Here is a 14,853-nt window from a genome sequence, read left to right as displayed (position 1 = left end):
ATCCAAGGGAAGAGAAACAGCATGGCAACGGAAACGATGGATGGAAAGAATGGAGTTTCAGAAGAGATCCATGTTCCATGGGGTCAAAGGTCATAAGAACATAAAGGTCATAATAATACCCATACAGATGTGATGCTGCAACTGTAAACTCTAGGAGGACAAGATTCCCCACACGCGCCGGAGGAAGAGGTCTCATAAATGGGAGATGAACAGCTCCATGTTGGGGTCAGAGGTGCCATACCACTCATCACTTTACCATATATGAGTCCTGGTTTCAGACACACTTTTTTTACAGGCTACACATGTCAAGTAGCATGTGGGTAATAGCCACCACATGGAAGTGCTAAACCCAAGTCTTTCCGACCACTGAAAGAGCTTTAAGACGAGGTCACGAAGTGGTCCACGCACAGATCCAGGAGGAATTTGCGAGAATCTGTAAAGTAGTAGGAGAAAATCTAACTATCCTCATCTTCACAAAAGAACAAAACTTTTTTAATTTCACGATTTTTGCAAACATAACCTTTACCTGTAGGCTCAGGACGGAGAGAGATTTACAGATATCATGACCAGGCTTTCAACCTGTGCAGCCTGCTCAGCCTGCGTGGATTATTACACCAGATGCTTTTACTCAGCCCATAAAAACACCCTCATTCACAGGAAATAATTAAACATTTACTGCCCGGTGCAGAGCCTTCCCTATTGCAGCTTCAGAAGAGAAACTTAATAAAAGCATTTGTGGTCATTTCATTTTAGCAAAATGATCTCCGTCTTGCTTGGGAACACCACACACACACACATGCACACACACTCACACCACAGTAAAGGCTGCTCATGCACATCTGTGAGCCAAAGATAGAGCACTATCTGTGCAGAATGTCATTAACTACCACCGCTGTAGATTTATATTCTCTTAGTCATGTCATATGAGCCCGTCCAATTACATCCACAGTCCGGACATCATCTACATCCACATACACACACACATACACTGATATAAAACCATAAGATCTGTGGATGGATTTATTATTTGTGGGGAAGATGTAAATTAATTCTCCACTTCATGGGCACACTGATTAGCTTGTCAAGAGGGCATCAGAGGTTGCTGCCATGGCGACAACACTGCAGCGCCCCATGAGCTTAATATCATGATCATTAATGGAATGAACAGTGGGATTAAATGGTGGTACGAGTCGTACTCGAGTTAATAAGGAAAGGAGAGGGCGAACAAATACACTGCACAACAAAGTACTGATGGTAACACGCAACAGCCACATTGCCATCTACAGGCTGAGGAGAGACACAACACCTTCTACTTTTATTAGATTAGCAGTGTTCCCATTGGTTTTTTGAGTGTGACCTCTTCATATGAAGCAATATCTACCTCCTCCTCTCCTTAGACTGTTTCATCTGAATATTTTTTGAAGGTCTAAAGAGGTAAAACTATACTGCATTTCACAAGAACAAACAAAATTGTACATAATATTGTGTAGCAGATTATTTTATACATCAGTAATCATCTCTTGCACCCCTTGTGGGGATCCCAATCGCCAGGTTGAGAACCACTGCTGTATACCGTCTGACACATTCAGTGGTGAAAAGCAACTATGTAAATTTACTCCAGTACTGTGCTAAAGTACAGTTTTGAGGTACTTGTACACTACGTTATACTTTTACTCCAGTAAAATTCAGAGGAAAATAATTTAGCTTTTACTCCACAACATTTATTTGACATCTCTAGTCACTGGTCCAGATTTTAAATACAAAACATATGATAAACAAATGCATTTTTATAGATTTAACTACCCTAGTTTGCCTAAAGTCAACCAACTCCAACATTAAAACACTGCTTACACGTTAATGCAACAACATACAATATACTGTAATATATACAATAGCGTAATAGGGACGGTCTACATAAATAGTACTGACACTTTGACTATATCTAGACTAGATTTTGTTGATAAAACGTCTGCACTTTTACTTTAGTAACATTGTAGTTTTACATTGGAATATCACTACTTTTACTTAAAGGTACAGTGTGTAGGGTCTGGCGACATCTAGTGGTGTGGTTGCAGGTGCAACCAACTGAGTACCCCTCCGCCGTTCGCCTCGCTCAGAGGTCATCCTTACAATAATGACACTACTTTAGGAGCAACGGAGGTCAGACGGCGGCTGGCGGTACCACGGTTTTGCACTCTGTGGCTCACATTACTGCAGTTTCACAAGCATGTCAGAGAACTACGGTGGCCTTCAGGTAACGTAAAAATGTGAAAGGTTCTCTCTGGAGCCAGAGTTTGGTTTGTCCATTCTGGGCTACTGTAGAAACATGGTGGAGCAACACGGCGGACTCCGTGAAGAGGTCGCTCCCTATGTAGACATGAAGGGCTCATTCTAAGCTAATGAAAACACAACGATTCTTAGTTTCAGGTGATTATACACCAATGAAAACATAGTTATGAATATTATATTCCATTTATGCCAATAGATCCCCTGAAATGTTACGCACTGTACCTTTTAAGTAAAGGTTTTGAGTTCTTCTCCCACCGCTGTCTTTATCTCACATCAGCCCTCTCTCCTATTCCCTCATCTAGTTTAGATAATGTGTCTAATGCAGATAATAAATTCATGTCTTTGTGTGGTAATTACATGCAGACAGAATAACATAAATAATTTATTCCAAGTGAATCCCAGTGCATTCCTTCATTAAAGCAATAGAACTTTACAACCTCTCTTTAAAAACACGATAAGAATAAATTGCACATCTATCCGTAGTAAAAACGCTCCCATTAGCCACCACAAGACATTTACTGTATAACATTTTTTTTTTTTTTCATTTTGCATATCTTAATCAATTGTTTTTGAGCTTTTATATTTAAAGAGGTGTGTACACTGACTGTGTCAAGTGTCAAGGAGATACCTCATTCTTCAAATTGGGTGTGAATGATGTCATGCTTAAGCTTCAACGACAGCCAAGCGTGATTCAACGATGGGCGGAGCAGATCTTTGGGGGGCAGAAGTCTGTTAGGAGTTCTTGCAGCAGCTCTTGCGCTCCTCCTGTGCCTCGCTGTAGGGTCCGATGGGGTTGGACAGGGTTACAGCCGAGATGGAGCCACGGGTCACCTCCCTGCTGGCCACCTTCTTATGGATCGCTAAAAATAATGAAACAGAGAGATCAGTAAGTCGTTCAAAGAGGACGTACTGACGACACGCTGAGTGAACGTACCTATGAGGACTTCATTGAAAGCATCTTCGACATTGGTGGAGTCCAACGCTGATGTCTCCTTGAACAGGATACCTCTCTTCTCTGGGTTGGTCCGAGGGAGTGAGAGCAAGGAGCAATATTTACAATAGTGAGCATTAAAGTGGCAGTAGGCAGAATATTTTTGGCATCATTGGGCAACAATTCCATCATAACCTTTCAGCATATTGTAATTCAAGTGTTCTGAGAGAAAACTAGACTTCTGCACCTCTTCATGGCTCTGTTTTCAGGCTTTAAAAAAATCGGGAGACTTTGACCAATCACAGGTCATTTCAGAGAGAGCGTTCCTATTGGCTGTGCCCCGGTCATGTGACCGGAATTTGGCGTTCTTTCACCAGATTTCACAATGATGGCGGCGTCACAAACTTTCTCATTTTAAAGTTAAACCGTGCACTACAAGATGATTCTGAAAACATTTGAGGCGAGAAATAGGCATTAACGTAACATAATATTGATTCATATTTGATCAGTGCGGCCTAGTTTGACCGTTTGGTCAGAGTTCACAAGTGGTTGACAGCCGGCTCTCATAGACGACAGCTGGACATCAGATCAGCTCTGACTGCCTGTTTTCCTTCGCTCTGTAAAATCTTGCAGATGCCGTTAGGAGCATCGCAGGACACCGGAGGACACAGAGGCACAAGATTTTTTTCAGGTTACCTGTTTTAAGTACTACTGTCACGTTTTATAAAAATAACTTTTTTTAATCACATTTTCTCCAATCTCGCCTACTTCAGCTTTAAATACACTTTTTATTGTCACAAGAAACCTGAAGATTTTAAAAACCCGGTCATATAACCGGTTCCTAACCGACCTGCAAAGTCCTTGCCCTCCTCAGAGGGCACGGTCCTGAGGTTTTCCAGGTCTCTCTTGTTTCCCACCAGCATGACCACGATGTGAGGGTCCGCATGGTCGAACAGCTCTTTCAACCATCGATCGGCGCTTTCATAGGTCAGGTGCTTGCTAATGTCGTAGACCAACAGCGCTCCAACTGCTCCCCTGTAATACCTGATAAACATGAATGAGCTAGATGTCATTATTCAAACAGGAATCTGTGTGATTATTGCCACAAGGGGGTGTGACTGTTAATTGCAGGCACTGAAATGAATGTTACTTATTTTGGCACTCGTGTGAGCCAACACCGTGTGTGTGTGTGTGTGTGCGTGTGTGAACTCACGCTGAGGTGATAGCCCTGTAGCGCTCCAGTCCCGCTGTGTCCCAGATTTGGGCTTTGATGGTGTAGTTGTCCAGCTGAACAGTCCGCGTGCTGAACTCGACACCGATGGTGGTGCGACTGTCGTGGTTGAACTCATTCTTAGTGAAGCGAGACAGAAGGTTGCTCTTTCCTACGCCAGACTCCCCTATCAAAACCACTTAACAAGCACAGACAGGAGAAGCAGAGATTCATTCATTAGTAACACTATCTGATTAACACGTTAAGGTTTTTCCTAATTAGATTGATGACACACGAAGTTCAAAAACAGAACTGTTAATTGGTCAAAACTGTAACTTTCTGCAATGTGATAAATCCGATATCCAATTATCTCATCTAACACATGTAGACTGTTTGTCACCCTCACAAGACAGCAGAGACACTGTGACATCACACCAACGTGGCACTCTGTGGCTGGCTTCACTTTGGAATGAATGGAATTGAAAATCATAGGAGGTTTAAATAACATGCAAAGAACTTAACAGTCTCTTAATGAAGCAGGAAATGTAAAATAATAGTAAGATAGTTTTTAAGTAAGATGTTTCTTTAATAGGTCAAAGGTCAAATAGTTTACAGCCAAATGGACAGAAAGCCATCATGTCTCCTTTACTTCCTCCCCTCTCTTCCCCGGAAAGTGGAGCAGGTTTTTACAACCACAGTTGCACCTGACAGCCCTAACGTCTAAAGAAATAGATCTCTTCTCACACAATCACAGCTTAAACAAACAAGACTCACCTTTGAAGACAAAATTGTACGAGTCATCAGACCCCATGGTGCATTTAGTGGGGAAGGCTTTCCTGTAGTAAATATCCTGAAGCCACTTTCAATATCTGTTACCAAAGTGGAGAAGAGTTAAAAAAAAAAAACAGACAAAGAAAATCAAGTACAACCTCACTCCTGTTTCTCCCTCTCCGAGTGGAGAGAGAGAGCAAAAGTTGAACGGAGGATAAACAGGTTCTCCCACCCGCTTCCTTCTTTATCTGTGGATAGGGGCAGCTCCTGATTGAGGTCGGACGGACAGGCAGTCGTGTGGCCTGCCGATCCCTCATCAGCTGACACCCGAGGGAGGGCTGGGGGTGGAGGAGAGCAGGTGGAACAGGTAGAACCACTGGCAGGTAGTAATCAGGAACAGACTCCACCCATACTTACATTTGTATGACAATAAAGCTTGCCCAACAGGTGGATCTGTGTACCAGAACACAATGCCGATTAGCCACTTGTGTGATGCCTACGGGGATGTGAGTAGAGATTTGATTTGGCCTGTGGTACTAATTTTCATTTTTGATTTTGATTGTACATGTAATAATTTAGCCTAAAAACATTAATATGAATATAATACAGTGGCAACCAGCAAATTTAGAATTTAGGCTCACATGGTAATATTAAAGTTTTTTTTCCAGATTAAGATACCATCCATCCATCATCTGTAACCGCTTATCCTATTCAGGGTCGCGGGAGGGCTGGAGGGTGTACACCCTGGACAGGTCGCCAGACTATCACAGGGCTGACACAGAGACAGACAACCATTCACGCTCACAATCACACCTACGGGCAATTTAGAGTCAACAATTAACCTGCATGTCTTTGGACTGTGGGAGGAAACCTGAGTACCCGGAGAAAACCCACGCTAACACGGGGAGAATGTGCAAACTCCACACAGAACGGCCCCAAGCCGTCGCCAAGTCTTGCTGTGAGGTGGCAGTGCTAACCGGTTATAGTAACTCATTCATCCTATGACAATATTGTTTAATATAAAATTGGATAATGCTGTTTTTACAGGTCCATACATAATTACCTAATAATTTTCTAGAAAGTTTTCTGGAAATAAGTGTGCAATTTGGTGCCAACTACAGTGAAGAGAGAAATAAAGCAGTTAAGAAAGGAGGTTAGACGCACTTCAAACGTTTCACAAAAAAATAGTAAGCCTGTCCGGTGCTCACAGAATAGGACAATCTTATAACAGGAGAGACTTCAGAGATCAGGTCCAAAGCACACTGGAGCACACGGATTTAAGGCAATCAACTTTATTAGAACACTACCTTTTCGACGACAACTGCGTCTTCGAAACGTTAGTCTTCTAATAAAGTGGATTGCCTTAAATCTGTGTGCTCCAGTGTGCTTTGGACCAGATCACTGAAGTCTCTCCTTATGCATAGGCAGTTGTTTTGAACTATTCAATTTAAACTAGGGCGATAAGAATTTGGCGATATGGAAAAAAATCAAATATCATATTTTTGACCAAATATCTTGATATCGACATTGCGACGATATTGTCGGGTTGACTATTGGTGCTTTCACAAAATATTTACACATTTTTGATAAATAATCATTAATGGATATGGATATAATGACTAAGTGGGTAAATAATAAATAATAGAAAAATAAGTAGCAGTCTGGTGGGTTCAGAGAATTACATCACATTACTGTAATGCAGCCTTTAAAACCAGGAAAAGACTTATGCCATATTATATATAATATAAAATATAAGACGATATCTAGTCTCATATCATGATATCAATATAATGTTGATATATCGCCCAGCCCTAATTTAAATATTAATTTGTCATTTATTATTCGAAACGTTATACTGCCAAGTTAATTTAATTTTATACTTCCCTGTAGATAAATTTGACATTTTTGCATGTTCTACAAAATTACACTATAATCAATATTAGTTTTTATTGTCTACAGATCCAAGGATAGAGGTTGTTGTCAGCTGTAATAATTGTAAAACCCCTTGACGCAAACTTGTGATATTGGGCTATGTAAATAAAATTGACATCCTCTCTAGAAACCTGCCTATGAAGGGTTAATTTTATATGAAATTATTGGGAAATATAAATTAATTGTTGACCATACTCGTACCAAACAAACAGTGCCTAATGTACCTCACAAAATGAGCATTTGTTCCCCAAAAACAGAATATTTATCTTACATTTCAATATGCAACATTTTCATATTAAACAACAAACAGAAGCCAATCATAAATTTAATTACTTTATATGAAGACCAGAAAGTTTTAATGAAGCTACAGACGCCATGTTGCACCATCACAAGGCTATAATCACCTGACACGGGGCGTAAACTGTTTTTGACCATGTTTTATTCTTTTTTTAGTACAGTACTGTTAAAAGTTAGTTTCAACATGTTCAATTGTGAGATGGATTTTTTTTTTCAGCTGAGGTCAACAGACAAAGCAAAGCTATAGAAGCAGTTGCCAAGGTTACCACAACTACAATGCTGAGATTTTCAAAAAAGAAAAAAAAAAACATAACCTAGAACTTGATTTTAGAAATGTATGGTGCCACCATACTATAATTGTATGTAAAGCCTTTCCATTATTTATTCATTTATTTTTTTTACTCACTTGATTTCCACGTTTACTTTATGCGAGACAAATCATAATTATCTCTAGGTACTAACTGCACCTCAAAAAAAAAAAAGAAAAATATAATAAACAATAAGAATCAGATTAAAATGAAAGGAAAGCTTGTTTGTTTCATTCATATTCATTCTAACAGCATCCTCTGCTTTGGAGCTGCTACAATGTGATATTTGATGATGGTTACAGTCCTGGATGAAGCTGTGTGAAATTTATTGGGGGGTTTCTAATTAACCCACTGAATGGGGGTGGAGGGGAGGGGATGTCATTTGCCGACAATGCTCTTATAGGGCAGGGAAGGACAGAAGGCACAGCAGTGGTGCCTCAGAAGGAAAAGACACTGTGCACCCGTGAGTGGGCACTTTTATCTGGAATGACAAATTACAAGTTTAGGGAAGTGTGGAGGGCGTCATTTTATTAAGCGCTTGCAATAAATAGTGAAAGTCGTTGGGCAAAAACTGCTATTTATGTAGAACGTATGAGAACGGGGAAGGAGGGAGGAATGGGGTTGAACGTCTGTATGGACAAGATGTCTTCCTGTTCTTGTTCAGCATTACTGTCTGTATACCAGAAAATGCTCATGTATTGATTTGCTAGTTGAACGCTAACAAACTGCCTAACAATGGCCATGTGTGAAACAGAGCCAACAGCCAATCACATCACATGGGTTTAATCTGTATTATGTAAATGTCTGCAACACTCGACTCCAGTTTTATGTGAAGAAAAACAATGAATGAAGAAATGGTTGGGAGTCCCTTTTCAGGAGAGGTTTTTCGCTCCTTTTTCTCTGCACCAGAACACCCCTCAAGGTGAGAGTGGTTCAGTCCGGCTCTACAGCAGCACTCTGGGACAGAGATCTGGTTGGATGACGCCAAAAAGTATGGGGACTAGGGAATGATCTGAGAACAGATGTAGAATGAGGGTCTTACAGATCCTGCCCAAGTGTCTTCTGTAAAGTTTGGGACAATACACTTTAATTTCTCTTGGTTCTCTGTAGATGCTGGGTGTGTTTATGAGTTAGGTATGTATGTATGTACGTATGCACGTGTCTGTGTGTCAGTATGTACTGTATGTCTTTACGAGGGCTGTGAGCCCAGCAGTCTCTCGATAGCGGCGTTGATGTCTCCTCCAGTAGCGATGAGGGCCTGAAGGTTGGCCTCGCGGTTGATGAAGCCCATGGCGCTCAGCTGATCCAGCTGGGACTGGAACCGCACCTCTGGGGTCTGAGTCTACGAGGGGGGTAAATACATGCAAATTAAAAAACAAAAAATCATACAGGCATGAATGATGTAATTTCAGTACGTGCATGTATGAATGTACCATTGCACTTCCTCCTCCACCTCCTCCTCCTCCTCCGGCAAACATCTGGAGCATCTGTTGCATCAGCTGCTGCTGGGCGGCGTTTGTTCCTGCACTGCTGGGTGAGGAGGCCGGGTTCTCTGTGGGCATGCCCCCACCTGTGGGTATACCAGGAATCCCACCTGTGGGTATACCAGGAATCCCACCTGTGGGTATACCAGGAATCCCACCTGTTGGTATACCAGGAATTCCACCAGGCATTCCACCAGGAACTCCACCGGGAACACCAGGAACTCCACCAGGAACTCCACCGGTCATCAAACTAGGCCAAAAGACAAAACATAAGAGTTGGGGGAAAAAAATCTACAAAAATCAATACGTGCATATCTGTCTGTGAGAGTATACCTGGGCATGAGGCCTGGTGCTTCTGTCTGCAGTGTCTGTAGACCCTGTTGGATCTGCATTAGAGCCTGCATGGCCCGGGGATTGGTCATCACTGACAGGGCTTCTGGGTTCTGCATCTGCAACCGAACAGAGAGTGTAGCAATGAATTTACTTACTTTGTGAAAAGAAAAAAAGGCACACCTGAGCCACATACTTCCCAAATATCTGGATGGAAATTTGACCTTGAGTTTGAGAAAATGACTAGTGGCTTATCGAAAAAAAAAAAAAAAAAAGTGACTGGTAGCCAAAAAAGTATAGCAGATGCTTAAAACCCTAGAGACAAAATTATTCAGCCTGTGCAGATACATATCTGTGCTAAGATTCACATCACCTGACTATAAGCTTATTATTCCAGTATATTTCCCCCAGTGGGCCAATCAGTACCATTTTATTGTTATGTCACTAAGACGGTCTTTGTGACTTACTGGGGAAAAACATAACAATACAGGAGTTATCAGACTGAAATGTCTGTGGTACCTGCTGAAGAAAGATGGGCAACTGAGATCTGAACTGGTCCTGCAGCTGTGGGTTCCCAGCAAATAAGGGGTTATTCATCAAAACCTGGTACAGAGAGAGAAAGACAGACAGTCAATGTAATGTGTCGTTCCACATCTGGCTATTCTTCTTACTCACTAGAGTTGATGTTTAAATTATATATGGTTCAGCACCTTAGCTGGCAAACGATTGAATAACAAATAAAAGCTCTGGAGTCTCCCTGTCTTTCGCGTCACTGTTTGTGCAGAACTCCACTGTGTAAGGATTTTCTCAGCATTGCTTGTTAGAACAAAATAAGTCAGAGCTGTGCTGTTTATTCTTTCTTACAATTTGCAGCAAATGAGCTTAACAGACAATCCCCTCTGTTGAGTGTGCACTAAATAGCTGGGCTTATTTGCCTAATGCACAACAAGGCCTAGATAGGTCCTATTGTTTACAATTCATTACAAACTGCAGAGTTCAACATCATCAATCGATTCTTTATGTGGTACACAATCTGAATAACAAAGAGTTCTAAGGCAAGCTTTGAATCTAAATAACCAGGATTTGTACTGTAATATGACTACATCTGTGGGTGTGTATGTACAGTACATGCGTTTGTGTGCACGCATCCTTCCGTTTCATACCTGGGAGGCCAACTCTGGGTTTTGAGACAGTGACTGCATCATACTGCGCATGTAGGGAGCAGACAGCATGTTCTGCATCAGCTGAGGGTTTTCCGAGATCTGCTGCAGTAAACTCTGCATGCCCGGGCTGTTGAACATCCCTGCAACGCACAGAAAAGAAAGAAATGTATATATGTATGTGTGTATATAGCTAAGTAAATAAATGACTTAGCAAGCAGTCGTATTGAGAACCATAGCCTGCTCCGTCTTACCATTCCCCAGACTGCCAGGATTGATGCCCAGAGGGTTGGACACACTGGGGTTGGTGCCCCCAGTGGTGCTAGTGCTTCCTGTAGGGGCCCCTCCACCCTCAGAGGGGTTAGAAGAATTTGGTGGCCCCCATGGATTGGGCAGGGGCTCCCGGTTCTCTGTCCGTGATGGCTGGACACCAGACTCAGAGTTCCCACCTAGAGCTGAGAATGGGTTGCTACCAAACTACAGGGAAAGAGATTGGACACATTTGAAAACACAAAAACGGTCGAAATACAGTTAGCCACATAACACTGGCAAATAAAAACCAGACAAAGGTTATAGAATGTGTGAAAACAAATGCCAAGAAGGATTAACACAGCGCAAACAAACAAGGATTTGATCAGGAAAACATCCCTTCAGATACCTGTTCCCTAGCAGCGCTGAACATGGGTTCCTGGATGTCTGTGTACATCCTCCGCAAGGCATTGTAACCTCCTGGGATGCTCTCCAAGTTGCTCAGAGCCCGGTCCTGGTTCCGCATCATTTCCTGCATCATGGCCGGGTTCCTGGCTAGCTCCATGGTCTGAGAGTTGAGATAAAAGGAGAGAGGAGGCAAGTCAGTTAAATATCATCATCAAACTAAACAAAGGAAGTCAAATCCTGAATAAACAGAGCAAAATGCAGCAGGGATCTACTGTAGTCATGCATATGCCAACTATCTAAGTGCCATCCAGCCCCTCTCCAGTTCCTTTACCTGTCTCATGAGCTCAGGGTTGTTGAGCATGTGGGAGATCTCCGGGTTGCGTTCCATTAGCTGTTGCATCTGAGGGTTGGCCATGATCATCTGTCTCATCAGGTCTGGGTTGGACATCATGTTCTGCACCAACGGGTTCTCCATGATCTGAGAAAGCATCTCTGGGTTGGACATGAGCTGCCGCTGCATCTGCTGCTGCAACTCCATGAAGTTAGCCGAGCCCATGCCCAGTCCAGCCAGACCGGCCAGGTCACCGAAGCCAGCTGAGGGAGGCCAGACGGATGGGTGATGGTTACACACATTATCTTTGTGGAGCTGAACTAATAATGGATAATGGTTTGAAAGGAAATAATTACATACAGGTGGACTCACTCAGTATGTTGGGCGTCTGTGTGGATGGTGCGGCAGTGCCAGTAGAGCCTGCTGTAGAGGAGGGGTTGGAACCTGGACTAGAGGTGGAGGTATTGCCTGCTTGAGTGGAGGTTGAGCTAGACGCTGAGGTGCTACCGCCATCTCCTGACCTACAGAGATAATTTGTAGGTGTATGAGAAATTCAGTACCTATGTAAACTGACAGAGTGTCTGGACACATAGTTAAACATAAATGCAACAATTGCAGTTCACTGAATTCCACACCAATATTGTATTACAAGGCGAATGAATCCTTCTTACAGGCCTGCTACAAAATAATCTGTCAAACAAACATGCTTTGTATGATAATGTAACCATACTTGTGTGCTGTCTTTATGACCAGGTGAACTGTCAGGCCATCCTTGATGCCGTGTTGGCTGAGGCTGTCGCCGTCCTTCAAGATCTTCCCTGCAAAAATCAGAACCAACTGGTCCTGTTTGGCTTTGAACCGCCTCGAGATCTCTTCTTTAAACTAAAAAACAGAAAGAAATGAAGAGCGATTAGATCGAAATGGGACAGGAGGGAAAGAGGGTGAGAGAGAAACAGGAAATTAAAATGATTATATCAAGAATAAGATGGTTCCACCTCAGTAGTGCTGCTCCAATCCGTTTCTGTTCTGTTGCAACATTCAGGCCTTAAATTCCAATTTCCAAGAAAGTCCTCTATACTTATCCTATTAGCAGTGGTCTAAACACTCCAACTCTGCCAAATCACAGTTACTCTTTGACTATTGTGAGGCATAATTTGCACAGAAAATGGTCTTATTCTGAAGGAAGCTGTGCTCTTGTTATGTCTTTCATTTTCAGTGTAAATAAGCGGTATCTTATCTTAACACTGCACTCCAGTAACGTGTAGTTTCGATATGACCACACAGTCAAAGGTAACATTTATATCGGATATGGATTTTGATAGCTAAAACAGATGGGACAGATCCACCAACCAACACAAGATCAAAAGTAGAATTTCTTTCAAACAAAAGCGAATGAATATCATATAGATGTTCTTATTTGGGTTTAAGTTGATGCTATTTAGGACTTTCTTGATTTTTGTCTTTCCTTTTCTATTGATATTATTAGGGATACACTGATACAGATACCGGACCGGACCAGACCGGATATCGGACAGATACTGACTCATTTAGCTGGATTAGATATCGGTTGACAATAAATTCAATTCTATGCGTATATACTATATACTGGAATTTTAAATTAATACAACACTGGTACCGGATCGGTACTCGGTATCGGCAGATACCCAAAGCCCAGGTGTCACTATCTGTATCGGGACTGAAAAAGTGGGATCTGTGCATCCCTAGATATTATGTGATTTAATGTTATGTTTTGTGTGTAACCCTGGAGGACTCGCAACCACTTTGTGGTAGCTGATGAGGATCCAAATAAAAAAACAATTAATGCTGTGTTATATCCACATTAGTTCTCAGCTTTAACAATTTCACAGCACTGTGTATATCACTTATACACCAAAAACTAACAATACCCTGATATTTTCAAGTGAAATTTCATTCATTCATTCATTTCATTCTCACTGTGCAATATCATTTTCCACTTGTGCAATTTTGTTAATAGTCTGTTTATTGTCAATACTGTATATACTGCTCCTATTTTTATACTTCCTTCTATTTAAATGGTTCATATTTTGTTTAGCTCTTTTTTTTTTACTGTGTTAGATGATGCATCTTGTTTTTTTTTGCACTATCCCCTTTGCTGCTGTACACTGCAAATTTCCCCACTGCAGGACTAATAAAAGAATATCTTATCTTATCTTAAAATGTGCATCTTAAAATAATGCAAAACAATCTCATGTGTATAAAAAAAAAGTCACATGTAGATAAGAATGACAACACACACACACACTTGGAAGTGAGGGATCTAAGTCCAATGTTTGAACACATGTGAATATATAACCATGAAACACACAAATGGCTACCACACTTCACTGTAATGATAATAGCTTGACTAGAGAACCAAATCAAGCTAAAGAAACTAGTCTAGCTACACGGATTGCATTATGATTTGACTGTCGCCAAGCCAACAGTGACTGTGGGAGTCCTGTATATTCCCTAGAAAGCTGAATGACTCAGTGGCAGCACTGAGAAGGTTCTAGAGAGAGATAGCAAGCTTTAGCATTTCACACAGCTGTAAAGGGAAATTAAAGCCATTCAACACATCCTCCATCCCAAAAAACATCTCTATCACACCATTATAGCTCCAGATCAGCCGGTCAGCTGACACATGTTTAACTACAGTTAGTTAGCTAGCTTAGTTAGCTCGTTAAGCTAACTAAGCTAGCTAGCTGGCTAGCCGGTTAGCCGTTTTTTACACATTAACATTGTTATATCTCTCTGTTTGACGTCAATACGGTTGATATTGAGCAGTTTTTGCCCCAAACTGCACTACTTTCACTAAACACAACCTCTTTGGTTCCACACACTCCCAGTTAGCCGGCTGAGAGTGACGACTGGATGCTAACGATGCTAACTAGCCTGCTAGCTGAAGTTGTGAGCAGCAGCATGACGTTACAGCAGCTCAGCCTCTACACCTGCACAGATCTGCTCACCTGAGTGACAGAGGCATCTTCTGCGATGGCGATTTCTTCCTTGTCTTTAGGGGTTTTCACTGTGACCTTGATAATAGTTCCCTCCGACGCTGCTTCGGGTTTATTATTGTTGTTATTAGCAGGATCTGCGGCGCCTTGGTCAGCCATCTTTACTCCACCGCCGATG

At 41.9% G+C, this 14,853-nt stretch overlaps 2 protein-coding genes across 4 annotated transcripts in view; both read right to left on the bottom strand.

Annotated features, from left to right (window-relative positions):
- Positions 1-2,658: 2,658 nt before the first annotated feature.
- LOC119502723 (ras-related protein Rab-25-like) lies at positions 2,659-5,456 on the bottom strand. Of its 2 annotated transcripts, XM_037793876.1 has the most exons (6): positions 5,434-5,456; positions 5,205-5,299; positions 4,434-4,629; positions 4,071-4,264; positions 3,224-3,304; positions 2,659-3,149 (listed from the first exon to the last, which is right to left on the bottom strand). In XM_037793876.1, the coding sequence occupies exons 2-6, from the start codon at positions 5,239-5,241 to the stop codon at positions 3,022-3,024; spliced, it is 636 nt and encodes a 211-aa protein (XP_037649804.1). In that variant the 5' UTR covers positions 5,242-5,299; positions 5,434-5,456; the 3' UTR covers positions 2,659-3,021. The 2 variants fall into 2 exon arrangements, with proteins under 2 accessions (XP_037649804.1, XP_037649803.1); XM_037793875.1 differs by lacking the exon at positions 5,434-5,456 and having other exon boundaries at positions 5,205-5,426.
- Positions 5,457-7,555: 2,099 nt separating this feature from the next.
- LOC119503343 (ubiquilin-4-like) overlaps positions 7,556-14,853 on the bottom strand; it is a 7,339-nt gene continuing 41 nt past the window's right edge. Inside the window, exons 1-11 of one of the 2 annotated variants that reach the window (XM_037795065.1) lie at positions 14,688-14,853; positions 12,431-12,582; positions 12,061-12,221; positions 11,701-11,963; positions 11,371-11,529; positions 10,967-11,189; positions 10,716-10,855; positions 10,072-10,155; positions 9,556-9,671; positions 9,172-9,472; positions 7,556-9,080 (exon numbers count right to left, since the gene is read on the bottom strand). The exon at positions 14,688-14,853 is cut by the window's right edge and continues 41 nt beyond it. In XM_037795065.1, coding sequence (XP_037650993.1) covers positions 8,928-9,080; positions 9,172-9,472; positions 9,556-9,671; positions 10,072-10,155; positions 10,716-10,855; positions 10,967-11,189; positions 11,371-11,529; positions 11,701-11,963; positions 12,061-12,221; positions 12,431-12,582; positions 14,688-14,834 — 1,899 coding nt within the window. In that variant the 5' untranslated portion in view covers positions 14,835-14,853 and the 3' untranslated portion in view covers positions 7,556-8,927. The remainder of the gene's footprint in view (positions 9,081-9,171; positions 9,473-9,555; positions 9,672-10,071; positions 10,156-10,715; positions 10,856-10,966; positions 11,190-11,370; positions 11,530-11,700; positions 11,964-12,060; positions 12,222-12,430; positions 12,583-14,687) is intronic. The other variant, XM_037795066.1, reaches the window with a different exon arrangement.

This window comes from Sebastes umbrosus, chromosome 15 (assembly GCF_015220745.1).
Source record: "Sebastes umbrosus isolate fSebUmb1 chromosome 15, fSebUmb1.pri, whole genome shotgun sequence".
NCBI classification, from domain to species: domain Eukaryota; kingdom Metazoa; phylum Chordata; class Actinopteri; order Perciformes; family Sebastidae; genus Sebastes; species Sebastes umbrosus.
Note: the sequence above shows the minus strand (reverse complement) of the source record. Positions and strands in the feature narration are given on the sequence as shown.